Source organism: Lipomyces chichibuensis (assembly GCF_038497645.1).
Source record: "Lipomyces chichibuensis strain CBS 12929 unplaced genomic scaffold V1513scaffold_6, whole genome shotgun sequence".
NCBI lineage: Eukaryota > Fungi > Ascomycota > Lipomycetes > Lipomycetales > Lipomycetaceae > Lipomyces > Lipomyces chichibuensis.
This window is the reverse complement of record NW_027117458.1, coordinates 91,368-112,771: the sequence shown is the minus strand read 5'-3', so window position 1 is coordinate 112,771 and position 21,404 is coordinate 91,368. Positions and strand designations below refer to the sequence as shown.

The 21,404-nt window shown below is 46.5% G+C and overlaps 11 protein-coding genes across 11 annotated transcripts; 7 read left to right on the top strand and 4 right to left on the bottom strand.

Annotated features, from left to right (window-relative positions):
- Positions 1-128: 128 nt before the first annotated feature.
- On the top strand, positions 129-1,074 carry V1513DRAFT_439622 (clathrin adaptor complex small chain-domain-containing protein). The gene is made up of 3 exons (XM_066897238.1): positions 129-326; positions 402-448; positions 497-1,074. Exons 1-3 carry the CDS (start codon positions 305-307, stop codon positions 983-985), a joined length of 558 nt encoding a protein of 185 aa, XP_066754988.1. The 5' UTR covers positions 129-304; the 3' UTR covers positions 986-1,074.
- Positions 1,003-2,756, bottom strand: V1513DRAFT_439621 (Mu homology domain-containing protein). Its single transcript, XM_066897237.1, has one exon. It carries the CDS (start codon positions 2,308-2,310, stop codon positions 1,093-1,095), a length of 1,218 nt encoding a protein of 405 aa, XP_066754987.1. The 5' UTR covers positions 2,311-2,756; the 3' UTR covers positions 1,003-1,092.
- Positions 2,757-2,813: 57 nt separating this feature from the next.
- V1513DRAFT_439617 (uncharacterized protein) lies at positions 2,814-4,269 on the top strand. The gene is made up of 2 exons (XM_066897236.1): positions 2,814-3,434; positions 3,482-4,269. Exons 1-2 carry the CDS (start codon positions 2,944-2,946, stop codon positions 4,092-4,094), a joined length of 1,104 nt encoding a protein of 367 aa, XP_066754986.1. The 5' UTR covers positions 2,814-2,943; the 3' UTR covers positions 4,095-4,269.
- On the bottom strand, positions 4,152-5,248 carry V1513DRAFT_375593 (HAD-like domain-containing protein; the record flags this gene model as incomplete). The annotated part of the gene is made up of 8 exons (XM_066894903.1): positions 4,152-4,397; positions 4,443-4,511; positions 4,563-4,616; positions 4,665-4,725; positions 4,812-4,843; positions 4,898-5,031; positions 5,079-5,091; positions 5,156-5,248. The coding sequence occupies 8 exons, from the start codon at positions 5,246-5,248 to the stop codon at positions 4,152-4,154; spliced, it is 702 nt and encodes a 233-aa protein (XP_066754985.1).
- Positions 5,249-5,413: 165 nt separating this feature from the next.
- Positions 5,414-7,935, top strand: V1513DRAFT_439610 (uncharacterized protein). Its single transcript, XM_066897235.1, has 2 exons — positions 5,414-6,396; positions 6,444-7,935. Exons 1-2 carry the CDS (start codon positions 5,458-5,460, stop codon positions 7,689-7,691), a joined length of 2,187 nt encoding a protein of 728 aa, XP_066754984.1. The 5' UTR covers positions 5,414-5,457; the 3' UTR covers positions 7,692-7,935.
- A 357-nt stretch (positions 7,936-8,292) lies between these two features.
- On the top strand, positions 8,293-9,499 carry V1513DRAFT_439606 (synaptobrevin-domain-containing protein). The gene is made up of 4 exons (XM_066897234.1): positions 8,293-8,606; positions 8,761-8,816; positions 8,885-9,019; positions 9,075-9,499. Exons 1-4 carry the CDS (start codon positions 8,514-8,516, stop codon positions 9,133-9,135), a joined length of 345 nt encoding a protein of 114 aa, XP_066754983.1. The 5' UTR covers positions 8,293-8,513; the 3' UTR covers positions 9,136-9,499.
- An 822-nt stretch (positions 9,500-10,321) lies between these two features.
- V1513DRAFT_411012 (60S ribosomal protein eL14) lies at positions 10,322-11,186 on the top strand. Its single transcript, XM_066895722.1, has 3 exons — positions 10,322-10,531; positions 10,603-10,851; positions 10,918-11,186. The coding sequence occupies exons 1-3, from the start codon at positions 10,400-10,402 to the stop codon at positions 10,966-10,968; spliced, it is 432 nt and encodes a 143-aa protein (XP_066754982.1). The 5' UTR covers positions 10,322-10,399; the 3' UTR covers positions 10,969-11,186.
- Positions 10,879-13,398, bottom strand: V1513DRAFT_439596 (kinase-like domain-containing protein). The gene is made up of 7 exons (XM_066897233.1): positions 12,879-13,398; positions 12,521-12,828; positions 12,353-12,460; positions 12,051-12,299; positions 11,650-11,996; positions 11,503-11,602; positions 10,879-11,452 (listed from the first exon to the last, which is right to left on the bottom strand). Exons 1-7 carry the CDS (start codon positions 13,264-13,266, stop codon positions 11,168-11,170), a joined length of 1,785 nt encoding a protein of 594 aa, XP_066754981.1. The 5' UTR covers positions 13,267-13,398; the 3' UTR covers positions 10,879-11,167.
- Positions 13,399-14,211: 813 nt separating this feature from the next.
- On the top strand, positions 14,212-17,004 carry V1513DRAFT_375458 (Aspartate/glutamate/uridylate kinase; the record flags this gene model as incomplete). The annotated part of the gene is made up of 6 exons (XM_066894898.1): positions 14,212-14,447; positions 14,504-15,089; positions 15,137-16,241; positions 16,296-16,585; positions 16,639-16,890; positions 16,942-17,004. The coding sequence occupies 6 exons, from the start codon at positions 14,212-14,214 to the stop codon at positions 17,002-17,004; spliced, it is 2,532 nt and encodes an 843-aa protein (XP_066754980.1).
- A 69-nt stretch (positions 17,005-17,073) lies between these two features.
- Positions 17,074-18,828, bottom strand: V1513DRAFT_439585 (Rad51-domain-containing protein). The gene is made up of 8 exons (XM_066897232.1): positions 18,533-18,828; positions 18,402-18,478; positions 18,275-18,342; positions 18,023-18,225; positions 17,767-17,975; positions 17,585-17,714; positions 17,441-17,536; positions 17,074-17,388 (listed from the first exon to the last, which is right to left on the bottom strand). The coding sequence occupies exons 1-8, from the start codon at positions 18,623-18,625 to the stop codon at positions 17,227-17,229; spliced, it is 1,038 nt and encodes a 345-aa protein (XP_066754979.1). The 5' UTR covers positions 18,626-18,828; the 3' UTR covers positions 17,074-17,226.
- A 221-nt stretch (positions 18,829-19,049) lies between these two features.
- On the top strand, positions 19,050-21,346 carry V1513DRAFT_375445 (Rec8 like protein-domain-containing protein; the record flags this gene model as incomplete). The annotated part of the gene is made up of 8 exons (XM_066894897.1): positions 19,050-19,105; positions 19,163-19,214; positions 19,262-19,397; positions 19,452-20,044; positions 20,093-20,629; positions 20,693-20,960; positions 21,014-21,089; positions 21,145-21,346. 8 exons carry the CDS (start codon positions 19,050-19,052, stop codon positions 21,344-21,346), a joined length of 1,920 nt encoding a protein of 639 aa, XP_066754978.1.
- Positions 21,347-21,404: the final 58 nt, after the last annotated feature.

Genomic DNA, 21,404 nt, shown 5'->3' with positions numbered 1-21,404 from the left:
GGAATTTCATTGCGAATTAAGTTTATGAGCAAGCGTGGACCGTACCGTTATTAACAAAGTACGCCATTGTACAAGCACTTTTCTAATTTGGTGACAAAATATTTGAACCTGTCAAGTTGGTTTTGGGAGCTTGCCGCCTTGAATTTTAAACCACGCCGCCGGTTGCAAAAATGCTTTGATAGAGCTTTGCTAACACCGATGCGGCTATCGATATTGAAGCCGTGGGCATGACTATCATTCTCCATCTAACATTGCAGTTCGCCTCAGGCTCGAAGAACAGAGCTACACAATAGTCCACGTCAGGATGATTAACGCAGTGTTAATATGTAAGTTATTATTTGAGTCTTCAATTGCAATCGTAGGTAAGGGCATGATAACGAAATCAAACTCATGATTGACAGTCAACAACTTCGGGCTACCACGTCTGACAAAATTCTATACGCCAGTAGTAGGTCTTCTTCCATTATGGCACTCTTACGGATATTAACAATCCTAGGACCTGCAAACGCAGCAATTGCTACTCTCACAGCTCTTCCAATTGCTCTCAACGAGGCCCTCGACGCAATGCAACTTCCTGACCCCACCACCGCTGCTCTCCTCAGAGCTGGACGATATCCGAGTAATCTACCGGCACTACGCAACGCTCTACTTTGTCTTTGTAGTAGATGAGCAGGAGTCCGAGTTGGGTATTTTGGATTTAATCCAAGTGTTTGTCGAGTCGCTCGACCGGTGCTTTGACAACGTGTGCGAACTGGATCTTGTGTTTGGATGGGATGTGTTGCATGTAGTGTTAAACGAGATTGTGCAGGGGGGTATGGTGGTCGAGACAAATATCAATGACATTGTCGGCGCCGTGGACGAAATTGGAAAGTTACATGGAAATAAGAAAGGAGTCGTGGCCTCAAGTACTTTATCCTTGTCAGGGACTACGAGCACCTTGAGCGCGATTGCACGGGAAACTAGGGCGGCATGGAGTAATCGTTAACGAACAATGTTGTATAATAGTATGGCATGCTGGATTTATTAATCTGGCGAAGGTTTGATGTAAATAATATAGACTCTATTGTCATACAATATCAACTTAAGTGTGAATTACCCCCTGATAACGATATCCTTTCCTTGCGTTAGATATTTAACACCCTTGTATGGTTTAGCCCGATCATCAAGTCCATTCCCACTAACAATCCGCAAACTCTCGACCTTGGCGCCACTCACAAGCATGCCCTGGCAGTCGTACGATATCTTGATGTACTTTGGAAACTCCTGCGGTACAGTCCCGTCAGGCCCAGACTCCAAGTCTTCATTGACAACCATGGTGCCTCGAAGCGACGCGTTCCATCCCATAGGTGTCTTACCGGGAAAGCGCCACACGCCAACGCCTTTCTTCTCGATATTAAATTCCCCGGATGATGCACGCGTACCCTTCACATTCTGCACTCGCTCACCGTCAAAAACAACTTCCACTCGTAAATTCTCGACGAACTTGACGTTCCGCGGCACCCGGCTCCACACGCGTACCTCGAACTCGTCTTTCATAGGCCCGAGCCCGGTCTTCAAATCGCCACCAATTGGGCCGGACTCCACGCCCGAAATAGTGTACTGTAGTAGACAGCATTTGCCATCCGGAGGGATAAATGACAATGTACCCGGTCGCTCGCGCCAACGCGCTAATCGAATACACGGGTGGAACGCCGGACCTTCTAGTAGCCTGTTGCCGAAGGAGAGGATGAGTTGGATATCGGGTACGCCAGACAACTTTGTCGTCGCAAGGACTGAACCATGCGCGATAGCCACAATAGGTTCCGCGAGAACTTGTGGGACAGCAGGGGTGTAGAATGCTGACGCGGAAGGTACGGGATTCGAGCCCCCGCTTATGCTGTTGAGCAGCTGTTGCGTCGGTGATAGGGCAGGGATGATGACTGAGAGCGTCTCTTGAATGTCAATATAGAGTTCGTTGTTGTTGTGCTTAACGTTTGAACGTCGCCAGGGCACGTTTGAGCGCGAGAGGGAGGAGTCGGACGAGAATGACTTCGACGACGAGCTGGACGAAGTTAAGCTCTTCAATGAATTTGCCGCGCCCTTAGGCAGTGTCGGAAGAAATTTTGATAAACCGTCGGCAAATGGTACCAAGTCTCTTAGAGCATTCTCCTCGGTGACAAATGGATACCCGTCTTCGATCATCTCATTCAGAAGCATCATTATGGTGGAGTAATTCTTCTCGATCTTCTGTCTTGATAACGGCGGCTGAAAGTAATCATGCAAAACTTTAATAAGATGCGATATGAATTCAAGCGGAACCAGCGCCGGCATAGACGCTGTACAGGTGATTAAAAAATCCAGTGCATCTTGCCTTCTGTGGAATAAGAGCTCGTCGGAAGATAATCGCAGTAAGACATCTTCGGGAGACGCATCTCGCAGGGCCACTTGCAGAATCTTGTTAGTCGGTGGACTGTCTGACACGGGATACTCAAAAAGTTGTTGGCTATTCTATTAGATACTGTTTAAATCAATGTCATCAACTGGATATACGCACCCATTGATGTCGGTAATATACACAGCGAGAATTGACATGGCGCTTATCGAGTGTTGCCCGTTATTTTAAAATATAGTATGTCTCTGTCGACTAGTTTCACCGACGCTCAATTCGCAAAGAGTAATCAATAAACAGAAGCAAGCGTCGTCTCCGCGCCTGCTCGTCGTGTAAAAGTGTAGATGGGGAGTTATGCTGCAGCAAAAGAAAGGTGGTTCGTGTGCACGTGCAGCCGCGATATGATACTACGAGTTTGGTGACCAGATTTCGCGTGCAATGGCGAACGAATTTGCGCGGCTCATTTGTAGACGGACCGGCAACAATTACATTCTATCCACATTTTTTCTCGCACACCATTTTCCGATATTAATACTTTTATTAATATTTTCTACTTTTATTATCATACGGTTACCATGGTGCTCGAAGCAATCAAGTACACACCACGCAGCCTCGCAGTCCTCGATCAACTCCGTCTTCCACATGAGTCAGTTTACATCCCGATCAAGAATTCGGTCGACGGATTCAATGCTATAAAGTCTATGACAGTCCGCGGTGCGCCCGCAATCGCCATTGTCGCGGCCCTCGCACTCGCCGTAGAGCTCGCAAACACAGAATTCGAGAGTGCGGATGATGTCCGGGAGTTCGTGGGTGACAGACTAAAGTATTTAGTTACGTCCCGGCCCACGGCTGTTAATTTATCTGATGCGGCACGGAAGTTGAAAAACCTGGTGAACGAGACTGAGGGCGACGCGAAGGCGGTTGTGCGCGCTTATATCGCGGCTGCGGAAAAAATGTTGGTGGACGACGTCAGTGATAATAAGAATATTGGCAAGTATGGACTTGAGTGGGCTCAGAAAACTATTGGAACCGACAAGTTCTCGATTCTCACGATATGTAATACGGGGTATGTTGCAATATTCTGACTATAGAGCGTATGTTAATAACGTGAAGATCATTGGCCACGGCTGGATACGGTACGGCACTTGGGATCATTCGTTCGATCCACGGGGCCGGACTTCTTTCACACGCGTACGCCCTGGAAACTCGACCGTACAATCAGGGGTCCAGACTTACAGCCTACGAGCTCGTGCACGACAACATTCCAGCCACACTGATCACTGATTCCATGGCCAGCGTGTTACTGAAGACGCATCCCGGGATCAAGATGATCGTTGTCGGTGCGGACCGTGTCGCACAGAACGGTGACACTGCGAACAAAATCGGGACGTACCAGCTTTCTATCGTAGCCAAGCACCATGGCGTCAAGTTTGTCGTCGCGGCGCCGACAACGTCAATTGACATCCAAACAAAGACTGGCCAGGGAATTGTTATTGAACAACGCAAGCCCGAGGAACTCGTCACTGTGCGGGGACCGGTGGTCGACAAGGATGGAAAAGTGAACAAAGAGGAGGCTAAGACTGTCCACATTGCTGCTCCTGGAATTGGAGTCTGGAATCCTTCGTTCGATGTCGCCCCGGCGGCTTTGATCGATGCTATTGTGACTGAGAAGGGCGTCGCTGAGAAGGACCAGAACGGAGAGTTCCATTTAGAAACTTTCTTGTAACTTGCATATTATTCAATAACATCGCGCGTAAGAATCTATTCTATCGTATCTACAATGTCACTCATCGAGAGCCTTGACTTCTTCCTCCGGGACAGTGGGCATTCGGTCGGTAATTTCTATGCCGCCTTTCAATAAACTGATAATATCGTCGAGTCTTTGGACAACGGCATCGGTCTCTTGAGCGTCTTTTAAGTGGGTGTTAACGTCTGATTCAAGCAGAATCGTTGTGACTCCGGCGCGATGGCCGGCTAACATGTCGTCCACTGAGTCACCGACCATAATGAGGTGTTTTGGATCCATTTTCTGTCTCGTTAGCTTTAAGTCGAAGTAGAAGTTGAGATGACTTACCCAATGATTGGCAATATGGAGGATGCCGGCGGGGGATGGCTTTGGAGGTTTAAACTCCCGAGTCACGATCTATCACTGTGAGCCGGCTGGCAGTGGCCGATTGTTAAATATTGCACATACAGGGTGAAAGAGTTTTTTGGGGAGAAATGTAGTTAGAAGGTGGTTGACAGGGGTCTACCGGCGTTAGCCACTATATAATATGGCGATTAGATAAGAACTCACATTGAAGTTCCTTGTGCAGATTGCTTTACGGAGTTTGTTGGCTTCTAGGAACTGGAATGGACTTAGCGGTGTCAAAGACGATAGTGGGGATAGTTACCACCATCAGCTCCTCGAGACCTGCAGAGAGTTAGGAGATATAAGCTTGACCGTCCTTGTGAGAACATACCGGGCTGAGGTTTCTGTAGGGATGAAATGTCAGTTAAGCACAGATGGCATTATCTGTAAGGACATACCATCTGAACCATAGCGGTTCGCTCGACTTGACGAACTTTTTCGTGGGCAATTTCCTGCTCTGCCACTTCTAGCGAATAGATATGGTCGAGGATGTCGACGGACCGTGCGATTCCGAGTGCTCGACGCATTTCAGCTGATGGCCATTAGCAATTGTCTTAATAGTCGGAATTATAGTCCTACAAAACATCCACGTCTGTGAATAATTATTATTAGTTATACTCAAACGAAGTCCACCCAATGGTTCCGAAGTCCCTGACCTGCGGCAGACACAGAGTGCCGTCCATGTCGAAGATGAGGCCTTCCACCTGGATGTCAGTTGGCATTTTCGGAAAGAGCATCAACCGGGGCATTTTAGCTGCGTGGGTACGTGTATGGGAAGCTGATAAATAATATGTTAAGCGCGTCGCATGCGCTGATGGAGTTGCAGTCATGTCATTTGACAAAGGAGGGGTTAGGGTGTAGGAAAACAGCAGAGGTGGGCCTCTTGAGTTTGCTCGTCTCAATCTATTTCGTAGACAAATTATCCAGGACAGCACAAAAAATCCGATCTCAGATCACAATGGCGTCCGGCTACGAGGACGACTCGAGTCTGTTCCCAGAGTCGCCACCTGCCAGTGCTAGCACAGGAAGCGATATAACCGGCTCCGACAATCCGTATATGCGCACAGAAATACCCTCATCCTCATCCGATGCCCCAGCAGTCGATTTCGGCTTCAACTCCGTGTCAACGACGCCACTCTTCCCCGACGACTTCGACTCTGGGTCCGCCTTTTTCACAGATCCGATCGCGCGATCTACCGCCGCGCGCGCGGATACACTGTCCGGCGTGACAAACGACTTGGCGAACAGCATGTCGGCTTATGCCGATAGCGACAATACCTGGGGCGACGGCCATGACGCATTTGGCGGCCACGACTACATGGCCGTCGATGCTACTAAGGAGTCTGCTGAGGCTACCCGGCTCGAAGCATCTGAACCGTACGAACAGCCTGACGAGGTCTCTCGGAGTGTGCAACCTTCAACGTCAGTAGCATATGGCCCGACGCTCGATGAAGCAGAGCGCGAGGAAGAGAGCCGGCCCAAATTGTGGGACACTGACGACGACGACATTCCCGGCGGGCCAGATGTACCCGATACCGAGGACGAGCCTGTACGATCATCAACTGAGGCGCCGTCCACAGTGAGCACCGCGCCTTCTACTGCACCATCTGCCGCTCCGCATCTGAAGCAGTTGCAGCCCCAACGTGCCCAACCAAGCAGATCACAGCCTCAGGCACCCAGGCATCACGTCGTATACAACCCGCAGTCATACTACCAGCAGGAGCCGGCGCAGTCCTACGATAACCAGGCGGGCTACAACAACCAGCAGGGGCCGGTGCAGCTTGGCCGCGCTCCTCCGCCCCCCACAAAGACCGTCGCCGATTACGTTTTGCGCACAAAAGTCACTGGTATGGAGCGATCTGGAAAGAAGCCGCCATTAATCCGATTTGATGCTTATGTAGGTGGTTGAGTTGATTCAGTTATGACTGGGACTAACAAAAGTAGACCAACCTCCCACGATTCCGCACAACTCAATTCCGCGATATCAGAAGGACCTACAATGAATTTCTCAAACTCTTCAAACATCTCAGTACAGCAAACCCCGAGTGTTTTGTCCCGACCGTACCACTCGACACGACCTACGCTGGCCCTGGCACAGATGAAGACGAGTACCGCATTAAAGCAAATTTCCAGAAATGGCTCGACCGCGTGACCTCCAACCAGATTCTCATGCGTGACGAGGAAATGATGTATTTCATCGAATCCGATTTCGGCTATTCTCCTATGACGAAACGCAAGGCGCCGGCGACTGGATTACGACGAAAAGCCATTAAACAGCTACAGCCGCCACCTGACGACTGTCAGGAACTCGTCGACTTTAGGCCGCTTGCAAAGCGGTTTTATCTCATGTCGAGCGATGTCCGGACGCGGCTGGAAAAAGTTAGCAAGATCAGGAAAAGTTTGGGCATGGCAGAGATCGAGCTCGGACACAGATTCACGAACATGACGGCGCTCGAATTCCAGTCGGGTATGATCAACATGTGGAAAAAGCTCGGAAAGACGGTGATGAGTGTCGGTGACATTCAGGCCATCAAGACCACGACTGAAATGGCAACACTAGGTGACGGGCTTTTGTGGCTCTCGAATGACGCGTTTGTCGTCAAGGAAACACTCACAAACAGACAGATCTTGATTCGAGATCTTTTGTCCGCACAGTCAACTTCCAGGTCTCGCCACGCTACCGCCGCCAGATTACGGAGTTCCGCAACGATCAACCCTCTGCGCGTCGACGAAGCCCTCAACTCCCTCGAAGATGCCAAACAAATCGAAGCAGCCCTGACAGCAAAAGTAAACCGCGTGACTCACAACCTGATTAAAGAGAAAAACGAATGGTTTGCAAACACAGACGAAGACCTACAAAGCTACATTGCAGAATACGTCCGCCGAATGATTGACGCTGAACGTCGGACGCTTGCAGTGTGGGAGTCTATCAGGGTGGACATCCGCGCGGCTGACGGCTCCGGTGGATTGTCGCGGCTCGGACGGAGTGAATTGCCACCCATTGTCCGCCGATCTGGTGTCATATCCAGCCAAGGTCCCAAGGGCGACAGTTGGAGTGGCGATCGCCGGACCGCGCATGGAAGTAATGGGATTTTTCCTCCTATGTTTGATGACCAGAATGAGGATGGGGACGGCATTTCGGAAGTTGATGCAAAGAATGCGGCAGCTTTGTTGGCTGGATCGACATTTTAGTTTATGATTTTTGCAAGTTATTTGCATGAAATGATTTATTTGTTCGTTTAGTTTCCGTTGTGTTCGTTATTTGTGAGTTTCCATCGTTCTTTGTTGATTTAATTGATACTTTTCGACGAACTGATCCAATGCCAAGCATGATCAGAGCAAATGCACCAAAGGGCATTTCCAGCATATATTGAAGATTGCGCTGTCATGTCATGCATGTATAGTATACTAGCCACAATTTACGCTCTAAACATAATAGTGACCGCGAATTAGCAACAGAATGTTACAGTCTGCATCTTCTGTGCAATCTTCCCGCCGCAGAATCTAGCACAAAAATTAATACGTAATAATTCCCGCGGATGCTGTTAGTGCGTCGAGACTAAACATCCCGTGTTAGATGACAGAAGTACTTTCACCTGTCGAACGCTGACGCCAGTGGGCCGGAATGGATGACGAAGAACCGCTGCTATACTTCCCCGGCTTGGATGTGCCTGATGCGGCGACGTCACAGCAGTTGGAAGGCGGAGGCGCAGCTTGTTGTGAGCCGCGGCGGCGATGTCAGCTGAACCGACGCGTTTGTCCACACCCGGGGGCGTGGCGGCTGCTGCCTACTTTTTGCGCGCCACTCGTCCAAGGCACCACTTGCGTTCGTGGTGGCCACTCCATAATAAGCAACACCTAAAGGGCCATCCTGAATTCGATCTTCGCCTGCCAATTATTATTGACTCTACTACCTACACCCAATCGACAAGAGACCATTATATTCGCCCTTTCTTCTTCGGGGTACTACTCAATTCTTGACATAAACAGTCATTCTCCTTCGTTCATAACATCATGGCATCCAATTCGACTCCCTACAATAACTACGAGCCGTATGATCCGCCATCGACAGCCGGCGGTCCTAGTCGGACAGCGGAAATTCAGGCTGTACGTTCTCTTTATATTTGAATTATTCATTGGATGCTTTAGGTTCCATATACAGGGAGATTATGTGTGTGTGCGTGTGTGTGTGTGCGGAGACTGTGTGCGGAGACTAGGCTGTATTTCAAAAATTGCATGTTAGTTGACATTCTCTTGCTAGCAAATCGACGACACTGTTGGTATAATGAGAGACAACATAAACAAGGTTGCAGAGCGGTATGTACATAGAACAGCAGTGTTTCGTGCTACATTTTTGAATGGACTGGAGTTGACTTTTTATCTAGGGGTGGTCGCATTACAGACTTACGAGACAAGACCGACAACCTTGTTGTCTCGGCACAGGGGTTTCGAAGAGGCGCTAATAAGACCCGAAAGGCTATGTGGTGGAAAGATATGAAGATGAGAATGTGTCTGATTGGGTATGTTTACAATCTCCCAACCGATTATTTTGGCAAATAAGCTAATGAACCATAGTGGCATTGTCATATTGCTTGTAGTCATAATCGTGCCCGTCGTCATTCACTTCTCCAAATAGTCATGCCATTTTGGTTTACATCCTCTTTTTAATCAATGACCTGGGTGATTGGCAATGTTATCAGGTCTCTCATGTGTACCATTTAGTTTGAAAGATTTCCGACTCATAGCAGGATTCAATAACTTCCCACATTTTATCATCCAATTATTATGATCTAGTTGATGTGTTAAGAGTGTTTATGTTGTTAGTTTTTGCGCTTTACGCGTTTTGTATTGGTATCGTCCACGATGTGCTTCGTCGTTTCTGTTGATTAGGTTGTCTATAGGATTATGAACTTTACACGTTTTACTCAGGAGTTGAAAACAGTAGTGTATCCTGCACCTTTGTATTTACGACACAAAAACATAGTCCACAGATACCATGCAAAATACATTACCATAGTACTCTAATCGAAAATGCTTCGTCACGCGCCTGATCAAAATCTCGTAATCGAATATGCTGTACATGTCCAATCAACCCAGAGTAGCTATACAATAAACTGCATTTGGCGACATAAATAAGAATGCGATATGCGATATTGAAATCTATTTCTTCCGAGGCAATGAATCTATTTACGAGCACATTAGGTACTATTTCCCAAAAGGCTGCTGCCTTTCAAAAAGAGATACCGAGAATATCTATCAGAGTATATTTTAGTCGCATGCCACCAACGCTCTACAATAAGATTAGGCAATAATCTTAGAGTGAAGGCTCTCAAGCGCAAATTATATCATCATAGACAATAGTAGTCCCGTTATACATACATGCAAACAAATTTATAGCATACCTTATTCGCAAGCAAATGTGAATGAGCTAACATTTCACAAATTTACCCGCCGTACACAAAAGACATCTGCAGGATCAAATTCTGCTCAGCCTCTCGCTAGATGTAACTGTTAACAAACAAGTAATAACTTCTTGAACTGTTGCTAGTCACAGGACCATTCAGGGAAAAAAATCATAATCAGCAACCAGTCACAGGACATGAAATAATGAGAAGCAACTGCAGCCAATTTACCCCTTTTATGAATTTAGTTGCGATTACTTTACTTCGCGACGAAATTTATGCCATTTAGCTTTATGATCCAATGCGGATTGTTGAGCAGCGAGGGCTTAACCCTACCGCTGTTGGTTCGTGACTGTGAAAGAAGCTGAGCGCCGCACGGTGGTGTCGACAATTCTTCTTCGTCAGGCGTTCGTCACTTCGTAAATCCAAAATACAGGCCACAATCTATCTCGAAGTTCAGCACATACCGAGACAATCGTCCCACATACACCAGCACAAATGTCTGAAGAAGTCACTACCGTCAAGGGTTCTTCCTGGCGTCTCGTTGAGGTCGGCCGTGTTATCCTCATCAATAAGGGTGAGTACGCCGGAAAGCTGGCAGCTATCGTTGAGATCATCGACCACAAGCGTGTAAGTAGCCATAATTATACCAGTCTAGCAATAACTACGAGTAAGGCAGGTCAGCTAATTCAGAGTCACAGGTCCTTATTGACGGTCCTAATGATGTCGCAAGACAAGCATTCCCTCTGGCGCGAGCGACACTGACTCCTATCGTCATTCCAAAATTGACCCGAGGTGCCCGTACCGGAACTACTGCTAAGAAGTGGGCCGAGGCCGGCGTTGATGAGAAGTGGGCTAAGAGTTCGTGGGCGCAAAAGATTAACAGCCGTGCGTTAAGAAGGGAAAACACTGACTTTGGGCGATTCGAGGTTTTGTTGTTGAAGAAGCAGGTATGTTCGTCATTTAAATTTTTAATATCGAGAATGACAACAGTGGATGCTAAATAATTATTACAGAGACGGTACAAGGTTAAGAAGGCTCTCGCTAAGGCTAAAAAATTGGCGTAGATTGGGAATTGTATAGTTAGGCTGAAAGAGCATTGTCATATATGTGAATAAATACCTATGAAAACCTATATTGTCATTACTGGTTACGGAACATCTTGTCGTCCGGAGTCATCGACAAGATCGTTAACAACTAGTGAGCTCGTATACCAAGAGTAACATTTCATATATCTATACAATGCTCTCAATACGCAGTTAACAATCAAAATATAGTCTGGAATGCTCTCTCTTGCTGGGCGATCTTGCTACTCAACGCACGTCTGTTTACGTTCACGGACTCGTCTTCAAGAATGGACGGCGCCTTCGAGTGTTTGTATGTGAAGCCTATAAAGGCGCCTCGGTTCATCTTTTCAGGTCGCTCAGCCAGCATTTCCAACTGCGCCTGCTTATCGTGAACCTCCTTGTATTTCGCCATGTCTTCCTGGTTTGAAAAGTCGTCAAAGTACCCAGCGTCAATTTCCGAATCAAGTTGAGGAATGAACGGCGGCTTGACATGCGTTAGAATTGAATTACAAACCAAACTGTCAAGTGTCGTACCTGAATGCGTCTAATATTGGCCCAATCAATCTCGCTAAAGTATGGGTGATTGCGAATCTCGTGCATAGTGTGGATTCGAGTCCTCGGTGAACAAATAAGGCTATCTTGGCGTTAGCATTATCCCGCAGAAGGCTACAATTCACAGACCGAGTCATAATATCCCAGGTTCTATCACTAAACGCGTATTGATTATTTTCATACACGGGACGCTTCAAGACATCCTTCCAGCATCGTAGGTTATTATATGTTTCGTCCATACTTGCTCCAGCGAATGGTGGATATCCACAAAGCGTTTCAAAGAGCATACACCCCAGTGACCAGTAATCAATAGTGTAGTCGTATTGTTTGCCTTCCAGAACCTCCAAAGCCATATAATCTGGCGATCCCACAATAGAGTTCGCGTAATTGAGATCCTTTTCTCTCAGTGATCGATACAAAGCTTGGCGCTCAGTGATTGATCGGAATGTAATCCTCATATCTTTCACTTGATCCAGCTATTCATATTCGTTGTTAGACATTCGCCTACAAATATCTGGATGTCAACGTACCTTAAGTCGCATGCTCTCAACTCGGTCTTTACTTAATGCCCCAGCCGACAAACCGAAATCGGTCAATTTAATATGTCCAGAAGCATCGATAAGAAAATTTTCGGGTTTAAGGTCTCGGTGAATGTATCCTAGCTTATGAAGGCTCTCGATTGCACAAAACATCTCGCTGGTGTAAAACCTGGCATGTCGTGGACTCAAAATGCCCGTGTTGTTAAGCAAGGTACGATAATCTCCACCTGGGACGTACTCCTGTTGACTTGCTAAGTAGAAATTCCAAGCCTAATGACAGAAATCAGACATACCATCGCAAGATAAATATGCTCTGGATCTTGGAAGGCATACAGAAGCTTCACTAGCCACGGTGACTTTGCTGCTGTCAAAATGTCTCTCTCCGTTAAGACATGACGTATCTAATATTATAACTGTTAGGGTCTGGATCTGTTGGTCTTCAAATAATCCGTACGATATACCTCATCTAGTTTGAATAGTAATCGCTTCTTCATAACTTTCAGCGCGCAAATCTCCTTTGTGTCGTACTTTCGAGCCAGATACACTGCGCCATATCCGCCCTGCCCAACTTGTGTAAGAATATCAAAATCGCCATATCTTAGGCGAGTACGCCGCTTGCGGAGATATGCTCTCTCTCTCCCCTTATAGGACCGCCACTGCTGCATCTGTTCTGATGCACTGAAACCTTGAACTGACGTCTTAAATTTCTGAAGTCGCAGATGACGGTTGTGAATGTATGTCAGTAAGTCAAAATAGTAGTCAAGAAAGACTAAGTAGGTAAGCATACAGTCAAAGCGAATCTACTTTCCAAGAACTCACAAATCTGAGAAGCATTGACAAGCCTCTTTATTTTCGGATCGTTCAACTTCTTAAGCTCCTCTGCAGATAATCCGACTGTACCAGTCAATCTTCCAAAAGATGAAAAACTGTCTTCTTCTTTGAGATGGTGATTTTCTGCACTTGCGATGACATCCTTGGTACCCTCGACACGAATCAAAGCCGTTGTGTCGTCATGATTCTCGTTCACCGTAGCTAACTTCGACTTCATAGAACCTGCAGCTCTGTCTTGGGATCCCAAATAAAAGCCACTTAGACTTTTCGATAGGTGATCAACCGTCGCATTTTCTGACGAGTGATCTGGCAAGCGCTTGGGAGAAGTCGAATGTGATGAGTACAATTGCGAGCCTGTCGGAAACGGCAATGACATCCTTACACGCCTCAATAATACAACAGTATATTTGTAACTGCACTGAGATCAGCTGAGTGGAATGGGAAGTACCTGGTGCAGAAGTGGTTAGATGGGACGTCCGATGATTCGCAGTTGGTAAACAACACGACGCACAGCTGTGTATACAACCAATTTGGGAAAAGGTTGGTTGCCACGGAAACCAAACCTTCCTCGGGTCTCGCCTGAATTTTTGGGTGACCGAGTGCCCGCTTCGGACGCGGCTTTGCGGAGCCGCAAGCACGTCCCCGAATATTTTTGGGATAATATCAAAAAACACGATCGAATAGTTTTGAAATATCAAAAACACCATTTTTGCCCGTACCCTGGGTATCTCCCAACTAGCCATGATTGTGTGACGCCCGTGCGTTCTGAGGTACACAAACTTCGCACTAAGATCTGAGCTAATCCACATTGGTCAAACATATTGATTTAGCCTCCGGTCTAACTATTCACTCTCTTGATGTAACTTATATAAAATACAAATTATTTCGCTACGAAATAACAAATCTTTCCTCAAAACCATCGATTAACCCTGATGGTGTACGGGTCAGCTTAGAAGCTGGCGGTTACGGATTTCCGTGGCGATGAAACGGAAAATGGCCAGGCACTCAGCTAACTATGTCAGATTTAACAGTGATATCATAAGAAAATTAAGTTTGGGATGGGTACAATAAACGGAAATACCCAGGGTATGGGCAAAAAGGAAAATTTTGATATTTCAAAACTCGAAGTTCTGCTTTCGAGGGCAATTTTGATATTATTCCTTTTTTTCATTAGTCACGATCTGACGACTGCCTTAAGCTAAAAAACTCATTCGTGATCTATCTGGATATAAGCAGCCTTCCTCCGTCTCTCTAGATTTATTTGGCAAACCTTGTTCATCTCTCTGTGTTCGTGGTGACTGGCTTCTATTATATATTTAAAATGATTTTACGACGGGTAGGACTTCTTCTCGCACGGTCGCTAGGTTCGGCGAACTGTCCGCTAGCACCATCATCCTACATCCAGCACCAGCTGTCCACGACCGGCTGTCTGAATCGTGTTGCGCGGGCATCTATTAGATACAACTCGACACGGTCGACTGTCATTCAACTTCTGAACAATATTGGCAGTAAACGGGAAGTTGAGCAGTACTTGCGATATTTCACCTCCGTCGACAGGTAGGTCAGGTTGTTATTGCTTCGGATATATAGTACTAACATTGTGCCAACTTTAGCCAACAGTTCGCGGTCATCAAGGTTGGCGGTGCCATTATTACACAAAACCTTAACGAGCTAGCATCGTCGTTGGCATTCTTAAATCATGTCGGTCTCTTCCCAATCGTTCTCCACGGTACTGGACCCCAGATCAACGAAATCCTGGAGGCTGAGGGTGTTGTCCCGGAATATATCGATGGCATTAGAATTACGGATAGCAAGACGATGAGCGTTGTTCGCCGATGCTTTTTGGAACAGAATTTGAAATTGGTGGATGCGTTGGAAAAGCAGGGTGTTCGGGCGCGCCCAATTACTGGCGGCGTTTTTACCGCTGATTATTTAGACAAGGATAAGTATCAGTTAGTTGGAAAGATAACAAAAGTCGATAACACTCCCATCGAGGCCAGTATTCAGGCAGGAGCGTTGCCTATTCTCACCTCTTTGGCAGAAACAGCAGATGGACAGATTCTTAATGTCAATGCAGACGTCGCGGCTGGTGAGCTAGCTCGTGTCATTCAGCCATTGAAGATAGTCTACCTTAATGAGAAAGGTGGACTGATTCATGGTGAAAGCGGTGAGAAGATAAGCGTCATTAATTTGGATGAGGTAAGTCGTTGGTAATGTAACGTAAGATTTCGCTAACTCATATACAGGAATACGACAGTTTGATGAAACAGCCTTGGGTCAAATACGGCACGAAGTTGAAGATCAAGGAGATTCGTGATCTACTGATGCACCTTCCGCGATCTTCGTCAGTTGCCATTATCTCCACGGGTGATTTGCAAAAGGAGCTCTTTACAGATTCCGGCGCCGGTACCATGATTCGAAGAGGGTACAAGCTTCTCACTCGTGACAGGCTGGATCAGTTTGAGTCCTTGGATGCCTTTAAAAATGCGCTTGTCGAGGATCCTTTTTTTAACGGCAGCGCCGAGTTGGTCAATTCCTATGTGGACTCTTTGAATTATTCGAAGTTTAAGGTTTACGCCGACGAGCCATTTGAGGCTGTGGCTGTTGTTAAAGAGATTGACAGCGATATTCCTGTTCTTGACAAGTTTGTTGCTTCTAAGGACGGATGGCAGAATAACGTCGCCGACAACGTTTGGTCCGCTCTGCGATCGGATAAGAGTAGTTTGCAATGGGTTGTCCCCGAAGACAGTGAGCGAGCGTCATGGTTTTTCGATCGTGCTGATGGCTCTTTCATCAAGAATGGGAAGATTCTTTTCTGGTACGGCGTTGAGTCCGCCGACACGATTACTAAGATGATCAAGGACTTCTCAAAGACTGTGCCCCAGACCACTAGCTCTCGTTTTAAGCCATCCCAGCCTCGCCTTTACTCCACCCTTGCTCGTCCATATATCGGTCGCGTAGTGAACAAGAGCGATGCTAATCGATACTACTCGTCCAGCACGAAGAACGCTCGAGTTGCACTAATTGGTGCTCGTGGTTATACTGGCCAGAACCTCATCAGCCTTATTAACAATCATCCATATTTGGAGGTAGTTCATGTCTCCTCCAGAGAGTTGGCTGGTAAAGATGTTGAGGGCTACACCAAGTCCGCTGTCAAGTACGAGAACCTTCAAGTTGAAGACGTTGCGCGTCTAGAGAAAGAGGGAAGCGTCGATATGTGGGTGATGGCTCTTCCTAATGGCGTTTGCAAGCCATTCGTAAATGCTATTGCTGACGTTGGCGGCAATGGTGCGATCGTGGATCTTAGCGCGGATTATCGATTTGATAACAATTGGATTTATGGTCTGCCTGGTAGGCCTTCTCTCATGGGTTGCTCTGCATCGAAAATGTACTAATTGTGTGTAGAGTTGAACGACAGAACTGTCATTGCGAAGGCTAAGAGTGTTGCGAACCCTGGTTGCTATGCAACCGGTTCGCAACTTGCCATTGCTCCGCTGCTTCCCTATGTCAGCGGGCAGCCAACTATTTTCGGTGTGTCTGGATATTCAGGAGCTGGTACCAAGCCGTCACCGAAGAACGATATCAAATTTCTTAGTGACAACTTGATTCCGTATACTTTGACAGACCACATCCACGAGAGAGAGGTCTCTACTCGGCTAGGCACTAATGTGTCTTTTATTCCTCATGTTGGCCAGGTGTGTCGCCGTTACAGTCGTACATTGGCTACACTTTTCTAATTAATATGTAGTGGTTTCAAGGTATCACGCTCACTATATCGATTCCCCTAAAGAAGTATCTATCCTCAAAGGATATCAGAAGCATTTACGAAGAGAAGTATACCGGCGAGCCTTTGGTCCAGGTGTCACAGGATATCCCACTTGTGAGGGATATCGCTGGCAAACATGGTGTCGTCATCGGTGGATTTGGTGTCCATTCGAGCCAGCCTCGCGTCGTTGTCGTGGCCACAATTGACAACCTTCTCAAGGGAGCTGCTACTCAGGTATGTCTGGTTATTGGTCGTTTAGGCGATTATTTGTTAATGGCTCTTAAGTGCGTGCAAAATATCAACTTAATGCTGGGATACGATGAGCTGGCTGGTATTACGTTGAACTAAGGTTCTACTGTCACTTTCATATTAGTATTAGTTGTGTGTATATAATGTGAGGGAAAGGATTAAAAGTTCGTTTCGTACTTCTTTCTTGTATAATTTTGTCTTCAAAAGCTATCTGTGTTGCCCAAGTATACATGAAACAAATAATAGAATGGTATAAATCTTTAAAAACTCTCGGAATATCGAACATAGCAATACTTGACACACACCTAGCGATATACCAACCTACTCGTTTTCCTCTTTAGGATCCCCAATACCATCCTCGTTAATGGTAAAAACACACTCCGATTCTGGGAGACAAGGTGAATCATATACTTTGCAGATTCGCTGTTCGCCACGACCCTTCTTTAAAGACAATCTAGTGGTGGACGAATGAGCGAGGATGTTCTATAAGTGTTTAGCAGGCTGTTAAATTCAATATAAGATAGATTAAACATACTCCTCCTATAGGCTTCTTGGGATCTGGATTATACATGGATGCATTGCCGTCTACCTGAGCGACAACTTGGTTTGTAATAAGAACAGCAATACCATACTATCTAAGTTAGCAGACGCGCATTTAATGAAAGAGAGTCGCAATTACTTCATCTGCCAGGCGCTGAAGCGTTCTCAAAAATTTGGCCACATGCATCTGACGGGCTGCAAGTTCACCGCGTCCACTAAAATCTGTACGGTACAGCGACATTATGCTGTCGACAATCAAGATCGAGAACCTAAAAGTATCGCTTAGCAGTCTATTTTGTGTAGTGGAGAGTCCCGACATACCGAGAGTTTGCCATCAGTTCAGCGGCTTGGTTCAATAGTTGTTGTTGGTGATCTGCATTATAGGCTCGGGCATACGCGACGTTATCTAGGACTTCTTGACCGTTCAATCCAAATCTCTGAGCGATGGACAACAGTCGCACTGGTCGAAAAGTACCCTCTGTGTCAATATAGAGACACTTGCCTTCCCCACCACCCATATCAATGGGCAGCTGATTTATGATTAGCCACGTCAGTTAGTTAAGCCAATAAGTAATACCTGGCAAGTGACAGCTAGGGTGTGGCATAGCTGACTTTTTCCGGTTCTGAATTCTCCGAAAACTTCCGTAATCGATCCCGTCTCAATACCTCCTGCAAGTAGTGTGTCAAGCTGCTTGGATCCGGTGGTGATAGAGATAAGCTCACTTCGTCGTTGATGATATTCTGTTGCAGTAGTAAACCCCATAGGAACAAGCTTGCATGCTATACAATTAGTTGGGACTATTTGTGTATTATCTTCAAGGAGAGGCACCTTCTGTCAGCAACTTGTCAGCTTTCGATTCCGAGATTCCCCGAATATTGAGAAGAGTTCGCTTAGGGCTATGTTTGTATCAACTTAGTTAGAGCACAACATACTCTACGAGAATGATTATACATACGTGTAAGCAATCGACTCGACAGTGTTGAATCCAGCCTCAAGCACTTTGCGTAAGTCTCCAGCAGTAATGCCATTTCCCTTAACCGTTCACTATTAGTAAACGTAGCAGATACTATTAACCTATCGACTTACTTCTAACATCGAAAGCGGAGTAGGTCCACTTATTACCGGCTCGTCGCTGTAAGATTCCTGTGCAGTGTCTATACTAGGTAGCTGCGATGGCATTTTGAAAACACTTCAAAGAAGCAGGCAAAGCAATATAATCTAATTAAAACCAGCCTTAATCTGGTGAATAGAAGGCAGCTATGTGATAAGAAAATGCGGGTGAAGAAGATGTCGAAGATTTGTCTGGGCAGCGCGTCAGAGGAGACTAAGCGGACAATTGTAGCCGGGACAACAGTGACGACAGAGCGCAAGTAAACACCGATATAACGCGTAATCAGGTGATCAAATGACGGGTTGGCTGCGAATTTACCTGCCGCCCGCTCTGATTGGCCGATCGGCCGCCGCACAACAGATCAAGAAGAAAACAGGTCGCGTCGTGTTACAGGAACATTGGACTGACGTCCACCGTCGTGGAGAACGTTTCCTTAATATCTTACCAAACAACATCTGGATTTTGAACCACCTAAACAGTCGTCAGTCCATTATGTTTTATTCCTACGACATATTATCGCGACGCTCGAGCGGCCTGAGCACTGTCTGGTTGGTAAACTGTGCTTGAGTGCGTCGGCAAAACTAAATCCAGCATGCGCACTTTAGGCTCATTGCGACTCTTGGATCGAAGTCATCATTGAAGCGTGTCCATCGAAAAGTGAGTATCTAATTTGGTCTTTCTGTCTACAGGGCTAATGCATGTAGGATATCTTGTCAGTGTCGATTCCTGAAGCCTGCAATCTTATTATTCATCCTCCACAACCATTGGCCCTTAGACTTAGTTCCAGTCTGCTCTACGGAGTTACCAGTATCTATGATCAGCAGTCTGGTTTTCTCTACTGTATGGTCTGTCGCTCTTATTATGACGCGTAGTCTCCTGACCGTCACTCTTTAGCGGATGTTACAATCGCCTACACGAAATTGAAGCGCGTTATGTACAACATACCTGGCGAGCGCTCTCAAAATTTGAATGTGACCGCTCTACCGAATAAGTATATTGAACTTGTGAATGATACTGGCATTTGTAGGCGCTTGATGCTAATCTTCTTGCGGCTTAGACACGACGCCTATGTTATGGTTGACGATCCGAGCTTCTCGATCGAGTTCGGACTTTTACCCCCGCTCCCTATCGATGTGCGAAACTCGTTGGCGTCCAGTTCTAATGAGTTTGCCGCAAATTTGAACTCTCTCGACCTTGCAGACTTCTCCCTTGGTTACATGACTGCGTCAGATCAAACAGTCATTTACGATTATTCCATTACCCTACATAGTGACCAACTCCAACTATCGGAATCATTCTCAGCTGGCTTTGGTTATGACGACGATGCCGGACAAGTCAGCTTTGAGTTTGGCCCACATGGAGATATTGTAGATTTTGGTTTGCCTATTGTGGAGCGTGATGATGCCAATGCCGTAGCACGAAAGGGCAAACCCGATGACACTGTTGTCTCGATTGATGACTACGACAACTATGAACGAGATCAGGCGGTAAGTTAAGGTCTGATCGCGGTCAGGGCTCTGCTAACGGGACAGTAGCCATTTGATGAAGACAATGGACTTCCAATTGTATTTGACTATGATGACGCGAACTATAGAGTGGTCGAACGCGCAGCCTCTGTGGATATTCTTGATCAGAAGCATGCGCTTGACGACGAGGACGCCGACAAATCCATAAAAGTTAAGAAGCAGCGGGTTTCACGAGCGATGCGACATGATTCAACGACTCAGCTTCCTATTGCAAAGCTACGAGAAAGCCGGGAATCTTATATGAGCGATATGATTGAAGCTAAAGCTATTAGATTCAAGAAGGAAGAGGATGCCTTTGTACGCGCCTACGCGTCTGATTATTTTGTCTACAATGGAGCTCTAGTTGGAGTTCTGAACGATGCTTTTGGGACGCGAAATCGTTTACTGGAACGTAAAACAGCTGGAGTTATGCGCGGAAATATATACGAGCCCATGGACGATGACGTGATGCCAGAGATTGATATGGCTCGACTCCGTTTCGGTGGCGTAGATGATGGATACGACGAAGTGATTATGAAAGATGATGAAGAGGCTCCGGTGTTTGATGTTTGTTCCGTCGTCTTTTATCTAGATGCTGTAGCGGTTGTGTATTGACAGGTTACAACTTAGGATGTGGAAATGGCTCGACGCCTGTCATCAGATCAGAACTTGCCTATTGGCTCTTCCTCATTACTGCCATGGAATGTACCGTCGGCCGGCGCGAGTTCGACGTTCGGATCTAGACAGCACAGTGTAGCACCAGGGTCATCACTAAATTTTTCGTCTCCAAGGCGACAGTCATTGCGGCAAAGAGGACAACGCACATCAACAATGTCTTTCGCATTGGAACGCCTGAATAGCTTTAATGAGGACGACTATGATTTACCTCCTCCTGATGGTGATAAGCTTCTGGATCCTGTATTGTGTATGTTGCAAGCTAATGTTCAACAGCTCCAGAACTTCAAGATGACGCCAACATAGGGGCTCAGTATTCGACACTTGAGCATGATAGTCGCAATTTCTTTGAGTATGACTATATTGGGATTGTGTATTGAAAGAGTACACCAGACTAACAACGACAGCTACGTAATGATGAAAATGGATACGCTAGGCACTAACATTCTCACTTTCGACAACATTCTCGATACGCAGGATTGCACTGCCGCGGTGGCTGCTCAGGGCTTGATGCACGTCCTGGCTCTTGCTGGTGCGAGTGTTCTGTCAGTCCATCAGCGCTTATCGTATGGGCCCATTGATGTTAGACTAGCTCCAAATGTGGGTTGAACATCGACAACTGCGCTAGCTGCCATCATTGCTTTGTAATTGCTGTCGACTGTTGAAT

Bases quoted from the DNA above. Each gene is read 5' to 3' on its own strand.
- V1513DRAFT_439585 (XM_066897232.1), bottom strand. From the start codon at position 18,625: ATGCCATCGCAGCTACCTAGTATAGACACTGCACAGGAATCTTACAGC. The intron at 18,226-18,274 runs GTGCCTCTCCTT...CTAATTGTATAG, and splicing joins TGACAAGTTGCTGACAGAAG to CATGCAAGCTTGTTCCTATG. The intron at 17,715-17,766 runs GTATGTCGGGAC...CGATACTTTTAG, and splicing joins GAACTGATGGCAAACTCTCG to GTTCTCGATCTTGATTGTCG.
- V1513DRAFT_439606 (XM_066897234.1), top strand. From the start codon at position 8,514: ATGGCATCCAATTCGACTCCCTACAATAACTACGAGCCGTATGATCCG. The intron at 8,607-8,760 runs GTACGTTCTCTT...TTCTCTTGCTAG, and splicing joins GGACAGCGGAAATTCAGGCT to CAAATCGACGACACTGTTGG. The intron at 8,817-8,884 runs GTATGTACATAG...CTTTTTATCTAG, and splicing joins ATAAACAAGGTTGCAGAGCG to GGGTGGTCGCATTACAGACT.
- V1513DRAFT_439622 (XM_066897238.1), top strand. From the start codon at position 305: ATGATTAACGCAGTGTTAATAT. The intron at 327-401 runs GTAAGTTATTAT...CATGATTGACAG, and splicing joins GATTAACGCAGTGTTAATAT to TCAACAACTTCGGGCTACCA. The intron at 449-496 runs GTAGGTCTTCTT...TAACAATCCTAG, and splicing joins CAAAATTCTATACGCCAGTA to GACCTGCAAACGCAGCAATT.
- V1513DRAFT_439617 (XM_066897236.1), top strand. From the start codon at position 2,944: ATGGTGCTCGAAGCAATCAAGTACACACCACGCAGCCTCGCAGTCCTC. The intron at 3,435-3,481 runs GTATGTTGCAAT...AATAACGTGAAG, and splicing joins CTCACGATATGTAATACGGG to ATCATTGGCCACGGCTGGAT.
- V1513DRAFT_439596 (XM_066897233.1), bottom strand. From the start codon at position 13,266: ATGTCATTGCCGTTTCCGACAGGCTCGCAATTGTACTCATCACATTCG. The intron at 12,829-12,878 runs GTGAGTTCTTGG...TTACCTACTTAG, and splicing joins TGTCAATGCTTCTCAGATTT to TCTTTCTTGACTACTATTTT. The intron at 12,461-12,520 runs GTATATCGTACG...TTATAATATTAG, and splicing joins TACTATTCAAACTAGATGAG to ATACGTCATGTCTTAACGGA.
- V1513DRAFT_439621 (XM_066897237.1), bottom strand. From the start codon at position 2,310: ATGCCGGCGCTGGTTCCGCTTGAATTCATATCGCATCTTATTAAAGTT.
- V1513DRAFT_411012 (XM_066895722.1), top strand. From the start codon at position 10,400: ATGTCTGAAGAAGTCACTACCGTCAAGGGTTCTTCCTGGCGTCTCGTT. The intron at 10,532-10,602 runs GTAAGTAGCCAT...TCAGAGTCACAG, and splicing joins AGATCATCGACCACAAGCGT to GTCCTTATTGACGGTCCTAA. The intron at 10,852-10,917 runs GTATGTTCGTCA...TAATTATTACAG, and splicing joins TTTTGTTGTTGAAGAAGCAG to AGACGGTACAAGGTTAAGAA.
- V1513DRAFT_439610 (XM_066897235.1), top strand. From the start codon at position 5,458: ATGGCGTCCGGCTACGAGGACGACTCGAGTCTGTTCCCAGAGTCGCCA. The intron at 6,397-6,443 runs GTAGGTGGTTGA...TAACAAAAGTAG, and splicing joins TAATCCGATTTGATGCTTAT to ACCAACCTCCCACGATTCCG.